This window comes from Cololabis saira, chromosome 11, assembly GCF_033807715.1.
Source record: "Cololabis saira isolate AMF1-May2022 chromosome 11, fColSai1.1, whole genome shotgun sequence".
In the NCBI taxonomy this organism is placed as follows: domain Eukaryota; kingdom Metazoa; phylum Chordata; class Actinopteri; order Beloniformes; family Belonidae; genus Cololabis; species Cololabis saira.
Window position 1 is genome coordinate 13046170 of NC_084597.1, and position 27441 is coordinate 13073610.

Genomic DNA, 27441 nt, shown 5'->3' on the forward strand with positions numbered 1-27441 from the left:
ACAAATATGAAAGTATTAATGTATACATTCATGCGTAATGTTATGAGGTGCCCTTTCCCTTTCATTTAAAATATATTGAGATTACTGTGAATTGGTTTTCTTGCGCTTTTTATGTCACTGGCAACCCAGCAAACACAACACTTCAAATAACACTCCCCTTTAGTTTTCCTAATGTTAGCTTTCCTAAAGTTAGTCACCTCATGCTTCCTTAGAAATCTAATGTTCTCTTTGTTGACCTAGAGATGATAGTGTTGACTAACCTCCCATCTATCCAGGACCTGTACTGGCCTGTACTTGGCCAATAAAGCTGATTCTGATTATAAAAGTCAGGAAAACTTTCTATAGTAACCTTAACGGCAAGCTAAAAAAAAATCCTCCCGTAAAGCTTTTATTACTTTTAATTCACTCCTCATGTACTTTGGATATTTAAAAAATAAATAAATCACCCTGTCATTACCCGATGTGAGTCGCTACCCGATTTGAGTCACACATGCGCGTCCAACATCTTTTCAACAGCCTTTTTTCATCACCAAAACATTTATAGGAAATCCAAATCCAGCTCAATGAATGTAAAATGATTGTAATGTAATGTTAAAAATGTGTTAGTTTATACCATTCCCAACTGAAAAAATATGAACATATCTATGCATTTCTCTCTATATATGATCATATCTAAACACAGACACACTATATAATATATATATTTTTATATATATATATATATATATATATATATATATATATATATATACTACTCACAATAAGCTAGGGATATTGTGAGAGACTATTTTTATTGCCTTCATTTTTGGGGTAATATTAAACTAATGAAAAAGGTGTTTCTTCCTATTCATCATTAGTAATATCAAAGGGAACTTTTACTTATTTCATTAAAATTCAGACCAAATAGGAAAAGCAATCATGTAAATAATAATATCCCTAACTTATTTGCGCATGTGTGACTCAAATCGGGTAGCGACTCACATCGGGTAATGACACACCCTGTATTTTACTGTGTTTTATTGTGAAAAGACATCCCGGAAGCATTTATGTGTATACACATGTTACAATCGAAATTGTGCAGATCGTTAGGCTACTGTGTTAACACTAACGGATCAGACAGATAATAGCTGATTAAAATGTGCTGGGGTAGACATGAATAATGAACATGGTGTCTGGGGTGAAAACTAAAGTTTCACAGAAAAGAAACGGACAATGACTTCGTGAGTAAACGTAGAGGAGCCATGAGAACGAGTTAAGTGAGAGCCGTCGGGTCCTCTGGAGCGGGACTTTGCAAAGGCCTTGACATGAAAGCTCCGGTAAGAGCCACATGGGGCAGTAAAACTTGGGATTTGCTCTTTTCCACCCCTCATGGTGAATTCTGCACCGTGTTTTTGCGCCCTGTACAGATGTGGCGCCGCTGGATGTGCCTGCTCAGCCTGAGCCTGCTGCTGCTGTTTTGGCTGGCACACGTGATCACACGGGACGGTGCGTTAACATCTGCACGGAGCTCCGATATCCGGGGCTACGCAAGGGTCGGGCTCGGGAGGATGGGCCAGGTGAGAGAGATTTTGATTTGATTTGATTTTATCTTTATTCATCTTGAACAAAACAATAAAAAAAAACACACCATAGCCTACATCAACAACAATAAGAAAGCACAACCAGTTTTGTTCAAGAAGGAACAGGAAGAAGCAAATGCTTATCTAGTCCGGCCCCTTCTTGCAATATAAGAATATCCGATATATAAAAGAATAATAGTAACAATAACTATAGTAATAATAATAACAACAATAATACATATATACAGTATATACCCTTCTTCTTGACATATAAAAGTATGTCAATATAAAAGTAATTAAAAGACAAGTGAGTCAATAATAAAAGTAGCTGAAACGAAAGGCATCAAGCACAGTAGAGAAGAAAAAAGTCAATGAAAAAAAAACAAAACAATCACTATAATAAAAGTAGCTAAAAAAGAAAGAAAAGCATCATGCACAGAAGAAAAAAAGACAATGAAAAAAAAAAAAAAAAAAAATCATGGTCATTATAACATCAAATGTTGGTAGTTCAGTATGAGAATCTGCTTATAGCAGCGTTTGAATAGCCTGATGTTCTTGCAGACCTTCACACTTTCATCAAGGTTGTTCCAGAGTGTTATACCATACACTGAAATGCACATCTTTTTCAATGTAGTATGAGCCACTGTCTGTTTAAAAGTGTGTTTATTCCGTAAATCATGAATACCATCTCTTTTCCTAAATAACGTTTGGATTTTTCCAGGTAAACTATTATTCCAGGCTTTAAACATGGTCTGTACCGTTTTGAATTTCACCAAATCTGGAAACTTGAGCAAATAAGAATTTAAAAACAAATTAGATTAGGAGAAGACAGGGGCGTCAATTCAGTATGGCAAGGTATGGCAGCCGCCACACCTTGGCTTCAAGGGAAAATGTAAATGTTTGTTTTTTTAATACATTTATGGAATTACTCTGTCTATTTGTATTGATTATTCTATTACTTAATACATATAGAATAACTACAAATGCAAATCAGAACAACATGATCGATTTCACTAGTTATTATACACTGCAAAAACTGAAAATCTTAACAAGAATATTTATCTTATTTCTAGTTAAAATGTCTAATTTTTAGTAAAAAAGAACTCATTACATCTAAGACAAGACTCAAAAACAACCATTTTCACCTGTTTCAAGTAGATTTTCACTTAAAATAAGTGGAAAAATCTGCCAATATTTTTTTGCTTGTAATGAGAAGATAAATCTTGTCCCACTGGCAGATTTTTCTACTTATTTCAAGTGAAAATTTACTTGAAACAGGTGAACATGGTAAAATAACAAGTAATTTTTCTGGTAATGACTGATGAGATGTAATGAGATTTTTTGACTAAAAATTAGACATTTTAACTAGAAATAAGACAAATATTCCTTTTTTTAGTTTTTGCAGTGAGCGAGACTGCATTTGAAAAAGTTCCAATTTTCTTGACCACACAGATAAACTACATAGCAGACTTCTGTGATGAGTATTTGCTGGACGTGTTGATTGATACTCTAGTTAAGTTCTGTGACTCGTAACCTTGCCATACCTTAGCTTCCACTGAATTGACGCCACTGGGAGAAGGATCAGCCAGATTCACAATGACCATGGAAACTGTTTTGTTTTTAAATTTATTTGAAATTACGCTGTTTTCTATGTGTAACCTTGTGACAAGATCACAAACAGTAACAAGCAGCCAGTCACTGTGGTCAAGTCAGCCGTCATTTGTATTTAGGTGGTCAAATCAGCCGCTCCTAAATTTTCATGTGCGCTCCTATTTCAGCCTTTACGGCAAATGAATGAAAGCAGAAACAGAAAGATATGAAGTACTGAGTTTGAGATAATGCAGATGTTTTTTTTTTTTCATATATATTTTTCATTACCTTGATTGCACCCATACTTCCCCCGTAAAATTTACACACTCTTACTGTAAAAGAAAAGGATGAAACACTTCTTTTTTTTACTTCAGGTTCTGTTTTGCAGAGACTATAAAAATGAATTCTCACATAATTTCACCCAATGTCTCATATAGCCCTCTTCACAACTAGAATCACTACAAGAATGCTGAATTTCAAACAATTTTACTGTACTAATATTGAAATATTAACATCTAAACTTCAAACACTTTACTTTTCTACAAAGGTCAATCACCTTTTTTGCTTCAGGTTCTGTGCTGGAGAGAGTACCGGTATAAAAAATGAATTCTCCCATAATTTCACCCAATACCCCATATAGCCCTCTTCATAACTACAATCACTATAGGCACAGTGAATTTCTAACAATTTTACTGTGGAAAAATTTAAATATTAAGGTGTAAACTTCAAACAACTTACTTTTCTAAAAAAGCCAACTCTGGAACACCTCCCTTTTTAGTATAAATATGACTGGATTGATGACCACAGTGTGCATTTCTCTCCTACCTATGTGGTTTGAGAGAGGTGTACCTCCGGCTGGAAAACCTTGTGCATGATATAATAAAATCTTGTATTAACCTTTGATTGTGTTCACTGGTGGTCTTATGGTACCCCAGACAAACGAACACGTGATCTTTCAATTAAATGCAAGTCAGTTTAACTTACAAAAACCTTGGGACATGGTGTTAAATGTAAATAAAAGCTGAATGCAATGATTTGCAAACCACATAAAGATCCTAAAACGTTCTCTGTCTTTTTCACAGCAATTTCTAAACTTTCACTGCAACCAGTGTGCCTTGGTCTCCAGCTCCGGTCAGATGCTCGGAGCTGGTGCAGGGGAGGAAATCGACCAAATGGGATGTGTTATCCGCATGAACAATGCACCCACAAGAGGATACGAGAAGGACGTTGGGAGCCGTACCAGCGTTCGGGTCGTGTCTCACACCAGCGTTCCCCTCTTAATAAAGAATGAGCAGTATTATTTCCAGCAGTTGGCAGACACAACATATGTGTTCTGGGGTCCTGACAGGAACATGAGGCAGGACGGAAAGGGACACATCTTTAATACCCTCCTGAGGATGGCGGTAAAATATCCACGAGTTGGGATCTATGTTGTGACGAGAGACAGGATTCAGTACTGTGACAGTGTGTTTCAGAATGAAACTGGAAAAAACAGGTATGGCACTGGTTTATTATTATATTATATTTCTTTATTTGGTATGGACATCACAATAACATAGGACAAACCAAATGCACTGTTTGAGTGTTTTCGCATACGTGCTAATTTGCAACACTTGTCCACAGGAGGCTTTTTGAAAAAATAATATAAATACAATACAATAAAATATACAATAAAATTAGAGGATGACATAAGATATAAAGCAAAGACAACATTCAAGAGCAGAACCAGACCTGACCTATTCATGTAGGCACTGTTGTTTAGACATAGTTTGAGTCCTCTGTTGAAAATATTGCCACACATTTCTAATTTTAAATTAGTCGGTAAAGAATTCCAGAGTTTTGCACCCTTCACAGAAAAAACAGACTCACCAAAAGAGGTCTTATACTTTGGGATACGACAATCACCATTGGTGCAGGCCCGTGTGGTTACTCTACCAGAGCTCTGATGCCTAATAACCACTTCAGAGAACAGGGGGGAAACATGATTATGTAAACATTTAAAAACCAGTTTAAGACTACTAAAATTCACAAAGTTTTCAAAAGTGAAAAGGTTGTGTTTTCTTAAAATTTCACAGTGGTGTCATCTCATAGGTTTCTGATCCATCATTTTTATTGCCTGCTTGTATAATGATATTATAGGTTTTAGAGTTGTTTGAGAGGCAAATGACCATGATGTGATGCAATATGACAAATGTGAAAAGATCATTGCATGCATGTATAATCGAACAGTTTGACATTTAATGTCTCAGTAAGTCTCACAGAACAGAAAAGTATCTTTACTCATTGACACTGAACCTCTTGTCCAGTCGAATGGAGTTTAGGTTTTGATATTTATCTTATTGCAATGTTTGTTGTCCGTCTCTCAGAATGAAGACGGGAGCGTTTCTCAGCACTGGATTTTTCACAATGATTCTGGCTCTGGATATGTGCGACAGCATCAATGTTTATGGGATGATCGATCCAAACCACTGCAGGTAAGACATTTATAATCTACACTCATGCTCCATTGTTGCAGAGCCAAGTATTTCCAAATAAAAACATCTGGTGCTGTATTTATTTATTTTTTTCTCCTCGACAGTCGCACCAACCACAGCGCCGTCCCGTACCATTACTATGAACAAAAACAGGTCGACGAGTGCCGGATGTATAAATTCCACGAGCGTACGCAGCGTGGAGGACACCGCTTCATCACCGAGAAGGCCATCTACGGCAAATGGGCATCTCGTCACAGGATAGACTTTAAACACCCATCTTGGACTCTTTGACGGATGAGATCATAAATTATTATTTTTTTGTATCAGCATAAAATTCTGATCAAGACATAACTCAAACATGTAGATAATGCCAAAGCTTGCAGCTTTTAATTTCTTAGTACCCGTGCCTTGTATTTTGGTCTTATTCTGCACAATTTCTTTTACTTTAATCTGCCTGTGTAATTTAAATCTTCAGTACTGTATGTATTTCTACTCTTGGAGGCAGCAGGCGTGTTACATGGAGCTGCATGGTATCACTGGTGCATTTGTTTTAATTATTAACTCCATTAAAGAACATCAAATGTTATACAGTTTATACTCAAAGTCTGGAAGTAGCAAAGACGCTGTGGCATTCTTTCTTGAAAAAGTATCTTAGCTTTTTACTCGTGAACAAATTAGCTGACAAGTTGAGTAACAAGTTTTGCTTAACTTTCTTTAACTGTTGTCTGCACAGACATTATTTCAACACATTTACCGGAAAATGTCATGAATGTAGAACTATCTAGGCTTTGCCCCACCGGCAGGAAGCCTCCAGGACATCTTCATTGGTTAAGTTTCATGCTCTGATGTGAAATAATATATCAAATTCATGATGAAAATGCACCTGCTTCAGTACTTACGCGAAAGAAAGTATGTGTTATCTACGCTTCAATGCCCATGCCATTTTTTATTTATTTTTTTATTGTCTTTTTTTTTAGGAGAAACATTCATCGGGCTTTAGTGTCGGCCTCTTTTCATTTGTTACAGTGTGTTTAAAAGTCGCAAGAGGTTTTGATTTGATTCCAAGAACCAAACAAAGCAGCGTAACCCAGATTAGCAGATTGTTAATTTATTTGTTTTTTTTTTTATTCTCCATGCAAAGTATGTAGAAGGAGCGCCAGGATTCCTTTGAAGACTGAAAAGTGTGTCTTTGCTGGAAGCTCAGATGCATCCTGAGCTTAAAACACATCTCTGCAGAAAGATCAATCTGAATGTAATCAGCTCTTCAATAGAAAAAAATGATGTAGTTATTACTGCTGACCCTCTGTATTTTACTGCCTCTTTACGTAGCACTGCCTTCTCAGCTGCACAACATTTCTGAGCAACTAATTCCAAAGACTGGAACAGTATTTGCACTCTTAAGTATGAACTATAAAGTACATTTTTAGTGATAACTGTTTCACAGAGATTATTTTATCGTGTGTTAATAAGCCTACTTGTATGCACTGCGAATTAAAAACTTGAATGTAAACATTAACAACAGCCACTGCAAGAGGAACATGTATTAATGTGAATAAATGTGCTCTTGATCCCATTTGTGTGCCAGTGTGACTTCGAGACTGAGGGAAAAAAATACTCTTCGTGTCCCTATGGATCACACGGTTCCAACTGCATGTGTGATGTTTGGTAGAATTGTTTTATTAATCCCTGATTTTAAATAATCTTTGTCTCACATGGGCGTTATCAAGGTCTGAGGACAGTGTGACTCTCCTATTTTCAGGACATTTTAATTTGGGAAAAATTAACCCTTTTTTCACTTTTATAGGTTTACAGACTAAATCTGTGACGCCTCTGAAAAACTGCATGTTAAGTTTTACACTGTCTAGAAATTTCAAGGAATTAAATTTGGCTTATGAAAATTTTGACTGTATTTAACTACCGGTATGTATTTCTTAATTGAGTTCAATTATCACAATTAAGTTAAATAATGTAATACTTGAATTCAAAGTTGTTTTTTATGTCAGGATATATTTGAATAATCAACAATGATCATATGACTAGACCAGGGGTCGGCAACCCGCAGCTCTTTAGCGCCGCCCTAGTGGCTCCCTGGAGCTTTTTAAAAAATGTTTTACCTTTTTTTCTTCTTTTTTTCTTTTTTCCTTTCTTCTTTTTTTCCTTTTTTTCTCTTTTTTTCTTCCTTTTTCCTTTCCTTTTTAAATCTTGATATTTCAACTTTTTTCTCGAAATTTTGACTTTCTTCTCAACATTTTTACTTTTTTCTCAAGATTGTGCTTCAACATTAATCTTGACATTTCAACCTTTTTCTTGACATTTCGACTTTTTTCTCGAAGTGCATAATGAAAAAAAAATCTTCCCCCAGTTATAACTGATAGGCTATAGATAAATGCAGCATGTGTTGCCTTCATTCTAAGGATTATACAAGACTTTTCATTTTTTGCGGCTCCAGACATATTTGTTTTTTGTGTTTTTGGTCCAATATGGCTCTTTCAACATTTTGGGTTGCCGACCCCTGGACTAGACTCTTTCCTTGTGTAGTATTATTATTATTATTATTATTATTATTATTATTATTATTATTATTATCAATTCCCAGAAGGAGTCCGGTCCAGACTCTGTCTCCCCTTCTGTCCTGAGGCACTGCGCTGCCCAGCTCGCTCCGGTGTTTACCAACATCTTTAACACCTCGCTGGTGCTCGGTCACGTCCCAGCATGCTTCAAGGCCTCAACCATCATTCCTGTTCCCAAGAAGGCCAAGGTTACGGGCCTAAATGACGACTGACCCGTCGCCCTGACCTCTGTTGTCATGAAGGTCCTGGCTCACCTGAAGTCCATCACGGATCCTGTGCTGGACCCGATGCAGTTTGCATACAGAGCCAACAGATCCACAGAGGGTGCTGTGAACATGGCTCTGCACTACGCACTTGAACATCTGGATACTGCAGGCAACTACGTCAGGTTCCTGTTTGTGGACTTCAGCAGCGCCTTCAACACCATCGTCCCATCCGTCCCGGAGAACCAGCTTTCCCTGCTGCAGGTCCCAGTCCCCACTAGGAGGTGGATCACGGACTTCCTCACCAACAGGTCCCAGTGGGTGAAGCTGGGGAAGTGCATCTCCAGCCCCAGGTCCACCAGTACCGGCTCCCTGCAGGGCTGGGTTCTGTCCCCTCTCCTATTCTCCCTGTACACCAACAGCTGGTCGGCCTACAGGAGGGAGATCGAGTGGTTGCTGAGCTGGTGCTACCACAACAACCTGGAGCTTAACACCCGCAAGACAGTGGAGATGGTGGTGGACTTCCGGAGAAACGCAGCCCCTCCCCTTCCCATCGTGCTCGGAGACACACAGGTGGACTCTGTGGACTCTTTCCGCTTTCTGGGAATTACCATCACCAGGGACAGAAGTAGGAACTGAATTCCATGGCCCTCCTGAAAAAAGCCCAGAAAAGACTGTTCTTCCTCCGACAGCTGAGGAAATTCAGGCTGCCAAGGACCATGATGGCCCAATTTTACACAGCCATCATTGAATCCATTCTCACCCACTCCATCATCACCTGGTTCCCCGCTACAGCAGCAAGGGACCTCCACAAGCTACTACAACTTATGGACTACAACTTATTGTATATGCCTGCACTTTATTTTTTGTTCATTCCTTCACTGTGGTGTTGTGTCTGTGATTTATTTATTTATATGTGAAAACAATATTCCGAATGTGCACACTGTTACCACCGTGACAAATTCCTATGTGTTTAATAGAAATGGCAAATAAAAGCAATCTGGATCTGAATCTGAATCAATTAAATTATATTCCAATTCAGTTTATTTCAATGTCGTTCTTCCATCCATCCATCCATCCATTTTCTATACCCGCTTTATCCTTTGCAGGGTCACGGGGGTTTGCTAGAGTCTATCCCAGCTCATCACAGGCAAGAGGCCTGGACAGGTCACCAGTCCATCGCAGGGTGTCGTTAATCCAGTTCATTATAAAAGACCTTAAAAAAAACCTTAGCTAAACAGCCTAACACATTGAACTGAATCGGCAATCTCCTATCCTAAGCAACCACAAGGCGACAGTGGAGACAGAAAGAACCGATTAGAAAGGCCAAAAAAATCTCCAGCAGACAACAGTCATTGACTTCATTTCTTTTTTCAAAATTGTATCACATCAAGTACAATGATATAAATCAAGTTATGTATAATTATGGGTGTGGCCACCTTGGTCAATGACTGTTATTACTTTTGCTACTTAGCACCAAAAACTACTGTTGAGCTGTGAATGAAAACTCCACAGAGGATAGTTATTCATATCTTAAACCAGTTATAGGTCGTTGTGCTGTTAACGGACAGCCGTGAGTGGCTGTAAATTGACCTTGAAGGCTCAGAGGACAAAGCTTAGGTACGCAGCATGTGCTAACTCTCTGCTGTTTGGCTAAATGCTACCAAAGCAGTATTTGAAACAGGAGCTCCTGCTTCACCAATGTCAAACTAAACGCAGATCCTAACGGAAAACACCAAGACGAAGGAACCAAGTATGATAAAAGTGTACGAACTCAAAACCCAGAACAGAACATCAACAGCTTCTAGTCCTGCTTGGTGCAACGATTTATTACATGGCGCCCTGCAATACGTAGCTTGCTAAAAAGGCTATACACCAATCACTTAACATTATAATCACTTGCTTGATATTGATCAAGTCTCTGTGATCTCCCCCAAAAAGACGAGTTAGGGTCTGGACCAAGAGCATCTGGAGATATGATACCAGAATCTTTTTCATCCTGTGGGGTTGTTCAGTACGGTCTCTCTGGATCAGGACTTTCTCACACAGATACCACTCTGCTGTAACAGAGTGAGGTTTTGGACCCAAATGCAGCACACGGCGGTAGCTTGTCTGGTTTGCTTTATTTCCCGCAACAGGGACGAAGAGCAGGCAGGAATGCAGGACAAGGATCAGGCAATAATCAGTGTCGGATTCAAAGACAACGTTGGGCACCGGAGAACAGGAGACAAGGCAGAGTCCAACAACAGGCAGTGTCGGCAGGAAGTCAGGACAGGGAATGCTGGAGGGTCTTGCATCTATGAGCCCTCATTTTATTTATTCATATTTTCATATTATATTCAAAATTTTATTATCTATTTAAAGAGATTTTACTTTAATGCCCCCCTGTGTCATTTCTGTGATTTTTTTAATTTTAATTCTTGTGTCGGTAAAGTATTACATTTTATAAAATGTATTATTATTCCTCGTTTTTCTTTTTGTAGGGGATGCATGATAGTTCAGGGAGCTCCTTTAAATTTTTGTTGTACTCATGAAAATGTGTATAATGACGATAAAATTCTATTCTATTCTATTCTTTTCTTTTCTATTCTATAATTGTCATGAGCAGCTCTGACAACTTCACTCCTGGAGATTCCCACCTTTAATCAACCTCATAAATTGTAAGAAGTTGCAATTGTTTAAATAATGGCTCCGTTGGGGCTAAATAGGAAGAGCTGGTGGCAATTCTAACAAAGGATTTCTGAAATTGCTTGTAAATAAGAGGGGTAAGTGCTAGCCCAAAATATATTACAGTAAGAGATGTGAGGATAGATTAAACTATAGTACAAGGTTAGAAGTGTACTTTTTTTCAAATGTTGTTTAACCCTTTTTATAATGACCAAAGATTTAGAAACCTTTTTACAAACAAATTCACAGTGATTTTTAAAATTAAGTTTTTCATCAATCTAGACACCCAAGAACTTCGCTGATGAAACTTGTGCTAGTGCATTGTCATTGATATAAATGTTGGCCTTGTCTGCATTGTAGTTCTTGTTTTTATTTCTGAAAATAATGAAATTAGATTTCTTGACATTAAGTAATAACTTGTTTAACTTAAACCAATGGGAAAAATGAATGAGTCCAGCATTTGCTTTGGCAATAAGGGAATCAACATTCTTATCAGTGACAAAGAGATTTGTGTCATCAGCAAAAACTAAAGGTGACAATAAACTTGATGCATTGACAAGATCATTAACATATATCAAAAACAACAAGGGTCCAAGAATGGACCCTTACGGGACCCCGCATTCTACTACAGCCCGCTGTGATTTTGTACCATTAAAAACAACAAATTGCTCTCTGCTGTTTAAAGGTATAGTCTGTAATCGTATTCAAAAACATTTGTTATACTGGGTGAAATGGTCCTTCCATCCTGAGAGTAGCCAGTGAATAATGAGTTCAGAAAAAGGAAAGAAAAAAATCCGACCTCTCTGACAGCTTTAATCCTGTAAAAACACAGAGTGGCACGGATTGGTCAGAGGACCAGAGGATTGGCAGGGGGGAAAGAGCCAATCAAATGCCTTCATTTTAAGTCCCGCCCACGCCCCCCTCTGTCCCATGCACGCACTCGTCACGTCGAAAATCTTGCCGGAAAACTTCACACACTCAAGTCACGTTTGCTGAAGAATGGCGCAGAAAACGAGAAAACGCAGCCAAAAATACCACCTCCCCAGTATGGGGGTCCGTGGGGATGGAGGCGTCTCCATCCCGGTGAGGGTGGTGGTGCGCTGCGGTGCCAGGCTCTGTTGCCACGGCTACGCCGTAGGGTACGAAATTATGAGATAGAAAGTTGAAATTATGAGATAGAAAGTCGAAATTATGAGATAAGAAATCGAAATTATGAGATAGAAAGTTGAAATTATGAGATAAAAAAATCGAAATTATGAGATAGAAAGTCGAAATGAGATAAAAAGTCATAATTATGAGATAGAAAGTCATAATTATGAGATAAAAAGTTGAAATTATGACTTTTTATGTCATAATTATGACTTACCGTGGGGATATTTTTATTTTTAAGGCGAAGATTTCATCTTATTTTTTTCTTTTACTGGCAGAAATTTGGGCTTCCATAGACATCACTAGATGTCATTTGATTTTTATCTCCAGTTTGATACTTAGGTCTTAAAGTCTGCATTAGGCTTATAATTAGGTTTGACATAATGACTGGCAAAATCCATGGTGCTGAAACCTCATGTGAATGGTTCTGACCGTGTCCTGCGTGCTTTGGTTGTGTGTCAGAGGGGTTGATCTGTGGCATTTTTTTTTTTTTAGCGATTATGTTTTAACGGGGATGTTTAGGCCACAAGGGCCCATCTAGAATGCCTTGCCCCCCCTAGGCTTGGACCCCTGCTCTGCCCCTGGCTCCAGCAGCCCCCCGTGACCCTGTAAAGGACAAAGCGGGTATAGACAATGGATGAATGGGTTTTTAACATTTTGATTCCATTTTTTTTTTAATACTTGCAGCTTTCTTAAAAAGAAAAAAGAACATAAATAGTTTTTTCCTACACGACCATAGTCAGTAGGACGTCACAGCCCACTCAGGACAACAACTAGAGCCTCAATATCTGTGAAAGTCCCAAAAGCGAGTAATTACATTTTTTATTTGTATTTTCTCATATCAGACTGTAATATTAACTACAGCTGCCAAATGCGTGAGCTGCGGTGTCACTAATAAAAGCCCATTTTGGTGCTGCTTGCAGGGAGGGAGCAGCGTGACGTCAGCAAGTGGCGCAGGAAAATGGGGGAACCATCAAACGGGTCCACATCACATACACAGAACAAGGTTGGCGTTATGACGAGGTAAACCCGGGCCAGGGCAACTGATCCGTCTCCCGTGCACGTGGAGTCCGTCAACACCAGAAACCCGTCTGCGGGGGTTTGCGTTTGAACATCTGCGGGTGAAATCCGGTCCGGACGTGGGAGGCTGCAACATGGTTCCTGTGGAAGTGTTTACATGCCGCTCCTCTCAATGTTTGCGACGTTTGGTATGTGCAACATTTTACACATATTAGTTTTAGCCTGCTGAAGGTGGTAAATGTGAATACATAGCCTATAAAATAGCCAGAAAAGAGTGAGAATGTATGCATATATATAAATATATATATATATATGTGTGTGTGTGTGTGTGTGTGTGAATTTATCCTGTCAGGTATGATGGCAGACTGTCTTGCTGCTGATCTGACAGCATGGGGCTCAGGAATAAGGAATCAGGCAAGGTAGGTGACGGATAAAACCAAGACCTCTGATACCCCTCATCATAATAATAATGCATCATCATCATCATCATCATCATCATCATCATTATTATTATTATTATTATTATTATTATTATTATTAATATTATCATCATCATCATCATCATCATCATCATCATAGTTCTTGCTTTACAAGCAACTTCTGTTTTCATATATATATATATATATATATATATATATATATATATATATATATATATATATATATATATCATTAACATAAAAAAGCATCACTTCATGACATCAGCAGATTTTATCCATTTATATGGATTTGTGATACACTCAAGACGACTCTTTTACTGTCTTTAATATCATCCAGCAAAAGATAAATTCCCTTTTTAGAGGAGAGAAACGAAATCAAATTAGGCAGAATATAAATCTAATGGATTCTTTCAACTATGAAACAAAGGTTTCATCCATTTAATCTTTATCTATTCATTTCCCTTCGGGGATCAATAAAGTGTTTTGAACGGAACTGAATTATCTGTAAAGGCTGAAAGACGACGCTGATGTGAGTTGTGTCTTTGTGGACAGGCTATAAAAGCTTTGGTCCATCTGTCGTCGACTTGCTCTCGTAAAAAATTAATCTGGAGCAACTGTCTTGATTTATCATCCTTCACATTTTCTCCCCACTCTGCAAAAGTGTTTTATTTTGATTAGATTATTGCAGTGATAAAATATGTACACAATACTTTGTAATTACCTTAATTATCATATCAGAAAAATTAATAAAACCATATTTTCAGGCTTAAAAAAAAAAAATCAATCGACGGCCTGACAGTACAAACGAAAGAGCTGTAAAAAAGTGCATTTATTGTAAGTGTACCAAGACATCTAGACATAACTCTTCCTTTCTAAAATATCTCATTGTTTTACAGTTTTGATCTGACGCTCTGCAGCTGGATGAACAGTACCTTTTCACTTTGTCTTCTGTTGTGAAATGGGTCGGATAACCCTTTTATTTACAGTCAATTCCACCAGTACAGAATGTACAGTTAAACAACCAAGAAACTGTGAAACTGCTAATAATGAGCTTGGGTCATCAAAACCAACAGCATTCCTGCTCCACTTCACGCCATTTTGGATGTCGTTTGTTGATACTGGTCTGGTTGCTGCTCTGCCTTTTTCACATTTTAGCCAACGGTTTTCAGAGGCAGTTTGTGTTTACACTTCAGGGTCAGAGCCACAGGTGGGTGATCTTTGTGGCCACCTTCATCCTGATGACACTCCTCATCCTCTACGGCTCCAACAGCGAAATCATCTACCCTCCCTTCCACTTGATGATAACGCATAAAAACACCGACCTCAAGAAGTGGACCGGGAAAGACGGTTATGCGCCGGTTTATGGGAATAAAGTAGGTCGCACGACACAAATGCTGCAACCAGGGGCGTCAATTCAGTATGGCAAGGTACGGCAGCCGCCACACCTTGGCTTAAAGGGAAAATGTAAATGTTTGTTTTTTTAATACATTTATGGAATTACTCTGTGTCTATTTGTATTGATTATTCTATTACTTAATACATATAGAATAACTACAAATGCAAATCAGAACAACATGATCGATTTCACTAGTTATTATACACTGCAAAAACTCAAAATCTTAACAAGAATATTTATCTTATTTCTAGTTAAAATGTTTAATTTTTAGTCAAAAAAAATCTCATTACATTTAAGACAAGACTCAAAAACAACCATTTTCACCTGTTTCAAGTAGATTTTCACTTAAAATAAGTGGAAAAATCTGCCAGTGGAACAATATTTTTTTGCTTGTAATGAGAAGATAAATCTTGTCCCACTGGCAGATTTTACTTGAAACAGGTGAACATGGTAAAATAACAAGTTATTTTTCTGGTGATGACTTGTTTTAAGTGTAATGAGATTTTTTGACTAAAAATTTGACATTTTAACTAGAAATAAGACAAATATTCCTTTTTTTTTTAGTTTTTGCAGTGAGCGAGACTGCATTTGAAAAAGTTCCAATTTTCTTGACCACACAGATAAGCTACATAGCAGACTTCGGTGATGAGTATTTGCTGGATGTGTTGATTGATACTCTAGTTAAGTTCTGTGACTCGTAACCTTGCCATACCTTAGTAAGACTGAATTGACGCCACTGGCTGCAACTGCACCTTCCACACATCCAAATCATCGCCCGTATGTGACCTTGCATAGCCCGGCTTTGCTTGTAAAACGATATCCTGCTATAAATAACAGTGGAGGTTAAAACCATGCAGCAGGGGGCAAGCGTTTTACTGCTGCGGCAGGCAAGTACTTTAGTATGGAGGTGGAAATTCAGTTGAAGGATTTGAACATAAACTGGATGTCGGTAAACTTTACAAAGTCTGGCTGAAAAAAGCTCCACATTGTTTTTCTTTCGCAGAGTATGACCCTACGCTGCCGTAACTGTGCTCTGGTAACGAGCTCCAGCCACATCCTGGGTACTGGAGCGGGGGACGAGATCGACCAGGCGGAGTGTGTGATTCGCATGAACGATGCTCCCACGTTGGGGTACGGGTCTGACGTTGGGAACCGGACCACTCTGAGGGTCGTAGCCCACGCTAGCGTGTTCAGGGTGGTCCAAAGGCCTAACGAGTTTCTACGCCAAACGGACAGCAACTCTACCATCATCTTCTGGGGACCCCCGAATAAAATAGGGAAGGACGCTAGGGGAACATTGTACAGGTTGATCCAGAGGGTCAGCATGACCTACAGCAACATGTCTTTTTTCAGTATCATTCCCATCAAGATGCACAAATTTGATCATCTGTTCCAGACAGAGACGGGACGAGATAGGTGAGTGTTCGAGGGAGCTGGTGCGACATTATTCAAATTTTATTGTGCATAAGCCCTATCTTTTAAAAAAAAAAAAAAAAATGTTCTTCTGTTTAGACAAAAATCCCACTCATGGTTGAGCACAGGTTGGTTCACAATGGTCATAGCCATCGAGATATGCGATAACATCAAAGTTTACGGGATGGTTCCTCCCAATCACTGTGGGTGAGTATGAAGATCAGACTCGTCTTATTAGCTTCTTCAAAACACATCAGTCGATTATTACAAATTAGGGCTGTTCGATTTTGCCCAAAAATAAAATCTCGATTTTTTTTCTCAAAATCCGATTTTCGATTATTTTGTGAATTGACAAAAGGCAAAGAAATGATTTCAAATATGCTGTTTTTTTTATTGAAGATTTGCTCCATTGGGCTTAAAGTGCAAACTTTGCTCTTATTAAACCAAAAATGAATGAATAAAGTGCAAAGCTCTATAAAATAAGTTGAAAAAAAGTTTTAAAAAATAGAATAAAATATAAAGTTTTATCTCTGAAAAAAAAATCAGCAAATCAGCACTTGCAAACATACAGTAAGTTATATTTCCAATTAAATAAAACAAGACATTTTCTAATTAAACTAAACTGGGTCTTTGCATGCTAAATAATAATGCAACCCATGAAGGAGGTAGAGGTGTGTAATGTCAGTCATTACATTTGCTATTCACATTTGCAAGTTTTTTGCAAGGAACACGAGCCGGTCTACCAAATCTGGCTTGAGGGATGCCCGGTGGCATGTTACAACGCCCCCTCCTACACTAAAGAGCCTCTCCCATGGGGCACTTGTCGCAGGTATTGAGAGGTATTTCCATCAATCATTAATATGGTATCAATCATTAATATGTGTGCAGACAAGGTATTAAAAAAAAAAAAAAAAAAAAAAAAAAAAAAGTGAAAAATTGATTTTACGAGTTTCACGTTTTAACATCGTTCTAATTACATAATCGCGATTACGATTTAAAATCGATTAATCGAACAGCCCTATTACAAATGACAGGAAAAAACATCAATCAACTACTAATCTTTTGTTTTCCCAGAAAAAAATCATCTGGACTCAAGAAGATGCCGTACCACTACTACAAACCAAGAGGCTCTGATGAATGTCTCATGTACATCCAGAATGAGAGCGGCCGAAGAGGAAACCACCATCGCTTTATTACGGAGAAAAAAGTTTTTGCACGCTGGGCAAAGCAGTACAACATCACTTTCAATTACCCGTCATGGTGAGAGGGTAAAAAGACTATTTTCTGGACTGACGAGCACATTTATCCTCTTCTTTGTGTAAAAAAAAAAAAAAAAAAAAAAGCACATGCTTTGGCTGCATGCTTGAAAGCACATGCTGGAATGTTTTCTGTTGCACAAGAGTTTTTGAAATAGTGCACACAGGGCCCCATTGTAGGAGCTGTTTATTGTATATAGAAAACACTTTTAAAAAGTGTTTTTTACATCTTTATATTTGTATTGTGTATGAAATGCAGTAAGTTTCACAAGCCGGAGGGGGATTATATCAGCAAGCACATGGAATCAGATATTAAGTGGTCTATGAAGTGGTTTTTACTGCGATCATATTCTACAGTCGCTGCAGCCGTAGCCAACTAATCAATAATCCAGCTTCCAAGCAGTTTAGGGAGGGCCTTATGAAACAGGATAGCAGTCTCAATGGTGGAGTTAGGTAGGCAGCTTTGTAATACTAGAAACAATTTGAAGACTACATGTGCTTTGCTTCATCCACCTGCAAAATTAAAATGCAAACAAATCTAAATCTCCAATTATAATGATCTTAATTAGGAACCAGTCGGTCAACTAGTGCTGCATCATCTTTTTATCTTTGTGCTGCAGATGCATCGTTTAAAAATAATTAATAGCAAAAATATGGTTTCATTGTGCCACTTTTAAAATTGGATATTGAACCCCTTGACCGCAGTTTAAACCCCAGTTTATGAAGCTTGAATCTTACCCAGAATGCATCCAGGAAACATTATTTATTAGCATTTCAAAAGTTCTGCCACAGCAGAAGATTGTATTTTTGATGGTGTTGGATTTAACAACTCGTTAAACATCAAGACATAATTGCGGAGAACATCTATACATGGGAAAAGCTCTCATAACTGTTTAATCATCTTAACTGGCAACCAGGACAAACTATTTGAAAACGTGTCAAAAATGCACAGGAAGAGAGTGAAGGATCAAGAAGAGTATTAGTCTATATTACCAGTTAAATCTAAGATATTGAAGTGACTGTATATAGCAACACCACTTCTGTCTACATGGAGGAATCTAGATCTGCTGTGTTGACAGGAGTCACTGACAATGTTGTGTTTATGCGAAGGGGCGGGGCCACGTATTGTTATCGTTCGGGGTCTCTGGAAAGCACAGAGACAACTTTAATTGAATTATAACACTTTGTATCACTAGAGGTGGACTTAGTTGTGTTTTGTCCCAGGTGTTGACACATTAACTTTCTAAAAATGCACTTCCCCGTGTGGTCAGAAGTGGAATTGCTACATAGCGTGCCTTTAACAGCTTGGAACAGTGATATAAGATTTGCCTTTTGTTTTTCCTCATTTCTTTAAACATTAAACCAAGAAACTCTGTGCAATATCTGACACAGGAAATGGGAGCTCAAATGACACCGTTCAGAATTATACAGTTGATTCCACATTTGCCGGTACGAGAAAATAACCTCCGAAAATATTTCCAAGAACACAAGCGAGCAACATATTTGGCAAGTGAATGTGATTGCATTATGAAGACACTGAAAACAATAATTCATACTAACCAAGAACTATTGTCGTGTACCACTAATGTAATTAGTCGTGTACACTTTACCTTAATTTACCTTAATGCAGAGATGTTTGGACTATAAAGCTCAGAAAACTGAAACTTCAATCTTGTTTCCATGTTGTCTTTGTTTTTTCAGCTTTTCATTAAACATTCAGTACAATTTTATCCCAAAAAAACAACAAACTATTTATGTGGTTAAAGACAGAAAGTTGGCATAAGCATGTGCAACTATTTAAATATGTACAATTCATGGATCAATTTAGAAAAAGTCTGAATTAAAACTGGGTAACACGAACAATGTATAAGTCAGATAGTTGATTGTATTGCGTTTATTTGTTCATGAATTACTGGAAACACCTGGAAAAGCAGCTGCGATCTTTTGTCTCAGTCCTGCCATGGAAATTAGGATGGCCTCCTGTTGTAAACAGAAATAAAATCATGAAATCAAACATGCCCGTGAGCTTAATGGGCCAGGTTTCGACTCATTGCTCTCACATTTGTGGTCTCACCTCAGTTCGAATGGTCCTGCTGCCCTGACTGGGGCATGTGTTGAGGTAAAGGTCAAATAAAACTCCGGGGTCGGTAACGTCCAAGTTTTGGTCAGAATCAACACTGGCTTCCAAACCCTGAAGACCTCCAAAAACCACCAAGAGATGTCTGGAGGGTAGAAAGAGTTCATCAAGTTCTCAGCTCTTATACGGGTAATATGGCACCCCTACTGGTATTACCAGTAGGGGTGTAACAATATATCGTGCCACAAAATTTCGCGATACAAAAACGTCACAATACATGTCGTGGAGGTGACAAAGTGTATCGCGATATTGGGTTATTAATATTAATCTATTGTGTTGACTAGAAACGCGCATCCGACCGCGGCCGTGACCGCACCTCGACCCGCGGACCAAAATCTTACTACGCTCAGAAGAAACTAGTCCCGTTTTGAACTTTTACTAATGTAAGGCTGGTGTAGAGCTAAGCCTTACCTTATTAAATTAAACCATTTTCGGGTCGTGAGTAGGATAAACACGGGGGCAACTTCTGCTGAGTTCGGGTGTACTTTAATGTCCCTCAACGGTGTAGGATTTTAGAACTTCAACACAGCACCTAGTGCTGTATCACTCCGCCCAATCTAAAACATACTAATCACTACAGATAAACTGACTAGTGTCATTATAGTCCCTGATTTACATCAGAATATAAAGAATATATTTATAAAATAATGAACTCTGAATTACAAAAATAACCTTTTTAACAAAAATAAATCTCCTCTTACACTTATAAGGTGAGCATGAATCAATCTTTTTTATGATGTAAAATTGTATGTATTTATTTACTTTTATTTATTTATTTAATTGTAGTTGTTAAATTAGAAAGAAAAAAGTCAAATCATACATGAGGGAAACTATTCAGTTTGTGGCAAAATATTTTTACTGAAGATGCATAATGCAAACCTGACATTTACTTTTAGTTCAGTTTGTGGAAAATGGTTGGCCTGGCTTTCTCTTTAAAACTTAAACAGTTATAAAGCATTACAAACTGTAACAATAGAGCAAACACACAACATTGTTTTGTATTTTGTGTCTTTCAACTAAAAGACGAATTTTTTCCAGTCATATGTTCCTCATTCAAGGTTGTTAAAAAAAATACTGCTATAATATCGTATTGTATCATTATCGTGACCTCAATATCGTGTATCGTACCATATCGTGAGATTAGTGTATCGTTACACCCCTAATTACCAGTTAAATATCTTATTTGAAATGTAAGCATCCAAACAATTAAAGAATAGTTACAAAATAAATAAATAAAAACATCTCATCGCCTCTAAACCTACTTGAATGGAGACAGTGTGGCTTGGTCCACGTTGCTGCCTCTCTCAGAGGTCCCGATGGTCAGATCGTATCCTTCCTTATAAGGACTTTCTGTAAAAACTGAACCTGCGACGACAAGAATCAGCACAAGTGAGGATGAGGTGGACACCTGTGGGATCATGTGAGGTACGAGCAGTACTCGAGTTGTAAAAGAAAATCAGGGGGGGTGGTGGATTTTATAATATGGGGACAGATAATTTGTGCTGATTGCAAATAATATAATAAATCACAAATAATAGGACTGACCAAAACACCTGCAGAAATACTGCAGGAATGACATAGCAGCAGTTAAATGCAGCCTTCTGTAAGCTTTAAATATCCACTGGGCTTACATCAAATACATCAAAACACAACAATAAAAAACAGTTTTCTGAACTTATCAATATGACTCTGTCCTTCACAGGATAAGTAAAATGGATCACTGCAAAAACTCAAAATCTTAAAAAGAATATTTGTCTTACTTCTAGTTAAAATGTCTAATTTTAGTAAAAAAAAAAAAAAATCTCATTACACTTAAAACAAGACTCATCACTGGAAAAAACAACAATTTTCACCTGTTTCAAGTAAATTTTCACTTGAAATAAGTAGGAAAATCTGCCAGTGGGACAAGATTTTTTTTGCTTGTAATGAGAAGATAAATCTTGTTCCACTGGAAGATTTTCCTACTTATTTCAAGTGAAAATTTACTTGAAACAGGTGAAAATTGTCAAATAAGTTATTTTTCTGGTGATGACTCTAAATGTTGAAATAGCAGTAAAAACACATTCATTGATGAAATGACATAAGGGATGGAAAAGGGGGATGGCAGTTTTACAGGGGGGATGATTTTGACGGTTTTTATTTCAGGGGGGATGCCATCCCCCCTCATCCCCCCTCAACTCCAGTACTGGGTACGAGTATCGAGACCTACTGAGACAAGACGCCAGGCGGACGGTGTAGCCCCAGTAAAGACCATCTCGGGTTCTCGGCACATGAGGAGCCACGACGACTCCTTTATATAGTTTGCTTTCTGGAAAGATTTGGACAGATATGTGGTAAAAAAACACTGAAAAGTAAATAAAATAAATTAACTGGAAACTCCGATGGTGAGAACTACCTTGATTCTGCGTCTTGCTGAGCTGGACCGTGACTCGAAGTCCTGACTGAAGTTGTTTATCAATTCTCACTTCCTGAATAGACAGATGGGCCAATATTGTTTTACAAATGCTAAAACTGAAAAAAATAATAATCTGGAAACAATAGCTGTGTCCTCTGTGGAGTTACACTCACCTTCCTCATCCCGCAGTTGACCAGTGAGCCTTTTCCCTGTTTCGGAGGTTTGTTGAGGACGATTCCCTCCCGATAATCAGACTCTTCGTCTATCCTCATGTGGTGAGGGCTGTCGAGAGGGTTGAGCAAACCTACCAGAACGAAAGATAACTGAGAGCTTAATTTATACAATATTTTATATGAAATATTATGCCAATATCAACCCAGATATTATTCAAACCATCTTTATTAACACAGGCTGTTTACAATGACTTCTATAAGAATAATTAAGGATCAATTTATTTACAGTTTGCTCAAAAAGGTAACGAGAGAGACTTTGTGATGCTGAGAAGTTTTTCCAGCTGTGTGATATTAATTAGGGGTGGGGTAAAATGAAAAAAATAAATAAAAAATGAACAGCAACAAGCCAAATGGCAAAGGTGTGTTCAAGTTCTTCAATATCAATAGGATGTGTTTGAGATGATAGTTTAGCTTCATTTGCAGGCTGGACCTGCAACGGTGGATCACTGAAGCATTAAATATGCTTTAATTCTCAGTTATAACTTGATAAATCCAAATCTTTGGTGGATAAACTGGAAACAGAATTGAATGAGCACAATTTTTTTTTTTAAATCCAGCTGATGAACAGACAGCAGCTTCTCTCAAAGGTCTGAGGACATGTACTGGCCGATTTCCAAACTTTCAATTCAGAGATGGCTCAAGTAATGGGCAGAGCTTCATTTCTAGTTTTCAGTCACACACTCCCCCTCTCTCCCATCTTGCATCAGGTTTTCTTGTACTGTTGATTTACTTTAGGTCAATCTTTAACCATACATTGCATATTATTTTAACTGCTTAACGACTGCAGCATTTATCTCCAGGCAGGCAGCATCAAAACTTTTCTCCCTTGTTTCCTTACTTGCCTTAGTTTTGAACTGCTAAGCTGACGTATTTAAAGCTCAAACTGTAACAAACAAACTGCCAGTTATTGTAAATGTAATGACCTAGGTGTTTCAAAGTCTACACTCCTAATGTGTTCATATATATATATATATATATATATATATATATATATATATATATATATATATATTAGTGCTGGCCAACGATTAAAATTTTTAATCTTAATTAATCCATGATTTCTGTAATTAACTGCGATTAATCGCATATTTATTTCATATTTATTCACACATTTTGTGCTGTTCTAAATTACCTCAAGGTATTTTTTTTAATGTTTTTAATACTGTTAACAACCTGAGAAAGGGCAAATATGCTGCTTTATGCCAATGTTTATTCAATTTCCACAAAAAAATCTTTTGACCTGAATGTAACATTCCTTCATAAATACAAACACAATGTAGTCCCCAACTTTACACTTGGAAAGACTAACTTAAGATTCCTGTTTTAAGCAGCTCAATGTAAAACAATGAACCATATGCATCACAAACATTGTACAAGAAGTGCATTGGTCAGTTAAATTTTCCATGTAATTATGTCTAATCTCATATGGAGGAAAATAAAAGGCTAAAAAAATATCCCCTTCGTTAAAAAAATTGACGGCGTTAAGAGAACGTTAAGTTAACGCGTCGTTAACGCATTAACTTGGACAGCCCTAATATATATTCAGAGGAAACAGTTCTTATGTTCACTTCAGCACAGTATATGTCTGTGATTTGTTGATTAGATCAAATCACCTGCGTACTGTAGGTCCTTGTGCATTGGGAAAAACCACTTGCGAAGGTACCTGGTGGAAAAGAGAAACTGTAACGTCACTATAATAAAATTCAGTGATGACATTTAAGTTATTGATCGGATTATCTCTCTACGTACTGTGGACATTCCATGTACTGTAGTATCCTGGCAAGCTGAATACATGCTTGGCCCTTCTTCCCGACGCCTGTGAATACTCCTTCAACGCTCCTGTGGATCAAAGCCAAAGAAAGACACTTTTAAAACCTCAGTCACTCTGACGGATCGAAGTTGTTTCCCCCAGATAACTTACTTGACATCCTCGCCTTGCTCATCGAACACGACAATCTCATCAATAGAGAAAACTACACAAGCTCGAGCGATCTGTCCCGCCAAGTACGTACGGAGTTCAGGCGACTGAGCGTTGTCCAGGACGGAGCCGGGAAGCGCAACACTTACCGTGTAAGCACGACCTAAGAACAAAAGGTTAATCATTACACGACTCTTCACAGTTAGGAGGACCAACATCTATCCACAATGTGAGGATTAAGTTACCTCTTTCGGTCTGGCTTTCTTCAGGTTTTGTGCTCTCTGCAGCCTCTTTCTGCTTCTGCTTTTCCAGCTTCTTGATGAGTTTGGCCTTTTTCCATTGCTTCCTGTTCTCCTTTACTGTTAAGAAACAAATCAAGGACATTTCTAAGAAATTACACAAAGAGACATGGTAATAATATAATTTAGCATCATTAAAATAAATATTTCTTCCTTTGAGAATATCACTACAATTTGTAAAATAGGTATTCCTCACATGTTTACAATTCATATAAAAGTTAAACACATATTTTGATTTTTAATTTAAAATCCATCAACAATATCTAAGTTTAGCTTTGACGATGTATTGCTTTCACCTTAGGTAGCAGTGGAAGGAATATTTGTGGATTTTGAGATGTAAATGCAAATGATTGTCACCATTCCTTGACATTTCTAAGAATAATTTAATATATAAGAACATTTAGGTCAGTAACTATTGTAGACTGGGTAACTTGTTATTCTGGTTGCTTACCAAAATAACATAGTTTAAAAGGAAGATTAAAGGTTAGTCTTTCCAATTTAATGTAAAGAAAATCCAACTGGAAAACAGACCTAGGAACTACAGTAGTAGTTCTTTAGCGTGTAAGAACAAAAATAACCTTGCGGGTTCAGCACATCTCAAACCATTTACAGCCCTCTGGGGAAAAAAAAAAAGCCTGACTAAAAGCTTGTTTCAAGTTTCCAGGTAAGACTGAGAACATCCTTTAAATCAAATGCTGGGCTGCATACATTTTATTCGAAATGAGGTACCGGATGCATCTGACAGTGTCTGCGGCTGTACAGACACTGCAGAATTTGGTTGCGTTCCTCCTCTGAGACCACTTTATATATGTTAAAGCAAGAAACAATGTGTTTTTCATAATAGGTCCCCTTTAAGATATTAAAAAACATTTAACAAATCAAGAAAATGAATGAGAGTATATAGAAAAACAACTATGTTAAAGTCCTATCAATCATTCATTTACAGAGACTGTCGCCCAGGAAAAGACAGGTATGGTTGGTTGCTATTGCTTTGAATACCTTCAGAAATATAGGTTAATGACTCTGTTTGATGAAAAATATACACCTAATAATAATAATATACACATAATTAGTGTTAGATAAAATGTTAAGACAGGTTACACAAAAATGTTGGTTTCGTGACCTGGTCAAAAGGACAAATCCAAAATAGTTGCACAATATTTTCAGTAAAAGCCGTTTACCTCAACGCAGAGACAACGCTGGCACCAGCATGTCAGGACTTTAAATCAATACCACTGGGGTCAGACGCCGTTTTTCTGGTTTTGCAAATCCTGAAAGATTTACAACTAAAAGCACTGATAGCAGATGTGCTCGTTCTCCACGAGATTTTGACGACAACACAACAGCCCACACAGCGAAACAAGCAGAACTCCCCGACTTACAGCAGCGTCTCAAGTGTATACGTACAACTCACATACTTGAAGACATTGCAAACTAATGCAGGATATGCCTTCATCCACGCGTTGTGAATGATAAAGATATCCCAGGCTTGAGGGGCGGCACATCAACTTGTTTCTGATATGTTGCCCCCACCTGGTCTGAAGTGATTACCCTGACAAAGTGTGCCTTTAAAAATTATCACGAGGGACGTGGAGATACGAGTGTTTGTAAACCATGAACATGAGGCAGATTTCATTATATTTAAACACTAAGATACTGCCACAGCGACCAATCTGACATTAAAAAAATGAAACATAACTTTGGTGACACTATGAAGTAGCTTAGCTTTCACTCACATTCTGCTTTCCTTTTCCTCCAGTCAACCTTTTCCTCCGCCTGTAAGCAACAAGAAGCGTATTACTTCGGGTGTAAATAAAATCATAAATACATAAAAAGGTATCGACATGTTTAACACTGTAACTGCACCTGAGAATTGGCAGAGTTTGAGTCTTGTACTGAATCGTCGGCCGACATTTCTTCAAACCACAACACGTGTGATTGTGTACTTCCGGCTCAAGCCTCGGACTTCCGGGGTCGAGACCGACTGATTGGCTGGAGGTCAATCAATATTATAGATCCATGAGGTCAATCAACAAAAGCCCTATTTTAAAATGTTGGACTCCTTTAGCAAGCTTCAGGTCATAATTTATATGGATGGTCTGCCAAAGAAGGTATCCAAGACGGTGAACATAATTCTCATTTTGGGAAAATATCATATAAAAATAAATGGAAAAACAGCAAACCCTCCATAGTTTGTTTTAAAAACGAAATAAAAAATTATATAACATCTATTAAGGTACTATCAAAAGAAAATCAGTCTATAAATGATTTATGTGAAACCATGTTAAAGTCACTACGCTTAAACACTTTTGTTGAAATGTCAACCCCTGTGATTATTTTATTTTGTGATTATTTTTTTTTTTTTTTTTTTAATTTAATCTAGAAGATTATCGTGGAAAAAATAGGTGTACATATTCGCTTGTGTGGAGAGGGACCTGGCTGCAGGCAAGATGGCCGACAAGGGCGCGGCCATTTTTTCCACCCATACCGGAATTCCAGACCGGAAGTTGGTCTTCTTCGTGTATATTATTATTCGTCGCGCTGAACCAGACCGGAAGTTGGTCTTCTTCGTGTATATTATTCGTCGCGCTGATCCGGAGGTTTGTCTTTCCTCGTTTTTTTTTTTTTTTTTTATTGAACATACAATAACACAGTATCATAACATTTTCTCGTAAGGACATTAACACATTTTAAACATGACGTGGAATGTTGTCATCAAGTA

General features: G+C 37.7%; 3 protein-coding genes across 3 annotated transcripts; 2 read left to right on the plus strand and 1 right to left on the minus strand.

Annotated features, from left to right (window-relative positions):
• Positions 1–1041: 1041 nt before the first annotated feature.
• Positions 1042–7210, plus strand: st6galnac4 (ST6 (alpha-N-acetyl-neuraminyl-2,3-beta-galactosyl-1,3)-N-acetylgalactosaminide alpha-2,6-sialyltransferase 4). The gene is made up of 5 exons (XM_061733761.1): positions 1042–1316; positions 1407–1556; positions 4232–4644; positions 5516–5623; positions 5728–7210. The coding sequence occupies exons 1-5, from the start codon at positions 1305–1307 to the stop codon at positions 5912–5914; spliced, it is 870 nt and encodes a 289-aa protein (XP_061589745.1). The 5' UTR covers positions 1042–1304; the 3' UTR covers positions 5915–7210.
• Positions 7211–13152: 5942 nt separating this feature from the next.
• Positions 13153–19751, plus strand: st6galnac6 (ST6 (alpha-N-acetyl-neuraminyl-2,3-beta-galactosyl-1,3)-N-acetylgalactosaminide alpha-2,6-sialyltransferase 6). Its single transcript, XM_061733764.1, has 6 exons — positions 13153–13420; positions 13585–13651; positions 14866–15045; positions 16072–16484; positions 16581–16688; positions 17556–19751. Exons 2-6 carry the CDS (start codon positions 13622–13624, stop codon positions 17743–17745), a joined length of 921 nt encoding a protein of 306 aa, XP_061589748.1. The 5' UTR covers positions 13153–13420; positions 13585–13621; the 3' UTR covers positions 17746–19751.
• On the minus strand, positions 18540–26660 carry spout1 (SPOUT domain containing methyltransferase 1). The gene is made up of 12 exons (XM_061733763.1): positions 26586–26660; positions 26456–26495; positions 24666–24779; positions 24424–24583; positions 24252–24341; positions 24116–24165; positions 22443–22573; positions 22270–22342; positions 22084–22182; positions 21137–21239; positions 19812–19959; positions 18540–19717 (listed from the first exon to the last, which is right to left on the minus strand). Exons 1-12 carry the CDS (start codon positions 26631–26633, stop codon positions 19640–19642), a joined length of 1134 nt encoding a protein of 377 aa, XP_061589747.1. The 5' UTR covers positions 26634–26660; the 3' UTR covers positions 18540–19639.
• Between the last annotated feature and the right edge of the window lie 781 nt (positions 26661–27441).

Coding starts and splice junctions, on each gene's coding strand:
- st6galnac4 (XM_061733761.1), top strand. Junction 4,645..5,515: donor AATGAAACTGGAAAAAACAG/GTATGGCACTGG, acceptor TCCGTCTCTCAG/AATGAAGACGGGAGCGTTTC. Junction 5,624..5,727: donor ATCGATCCAAACCACTGCAG/GTAAGACATTTA, acceptor TCTCCTCGACAG/TCGCACCAACCACAGCGCCG.
- st6galnac6 (XM_061733764.1), top strand. CDS start 13,622: ATGGGGCTCAGGAATAAGGAATCAGGCAAG. Junction 15,046..16,071: donor CGCCGGTTTATGGGAATAAA/GTAGGTCGCACG, acceptor TTTCTTTCGCAG/AGTATGACCCTACGCTGCCG. Junction 16,689..17,555: donor GTTCCTCCCAATCACTGTGG/GTGAGTATGAAG, acceptor TTGTTTTCCCAG/AAAAAAATCATCTGGACTCA.
- spout1 (XM_061733763.1), bottom strand. CDS start 26,633: ATGTCGGCCGACGATTCAGTACAAGACTCAAACTCTGCCAATTCTCAG. Junction 26,496..26,585: donor CAAACTCTGCCAATTCTCAG/GTGCAGTTACAG, acceptor TGTTGCTTACAG/GCGGAGGAAAAGGTTGACTG. Junction 19,718..19,811: donor GCAGGACCATTCGAACTGAG/GTGAGACCACAA, acceptor TGTTTACAACAG/GAGGCCATCCTAATTTCCAT.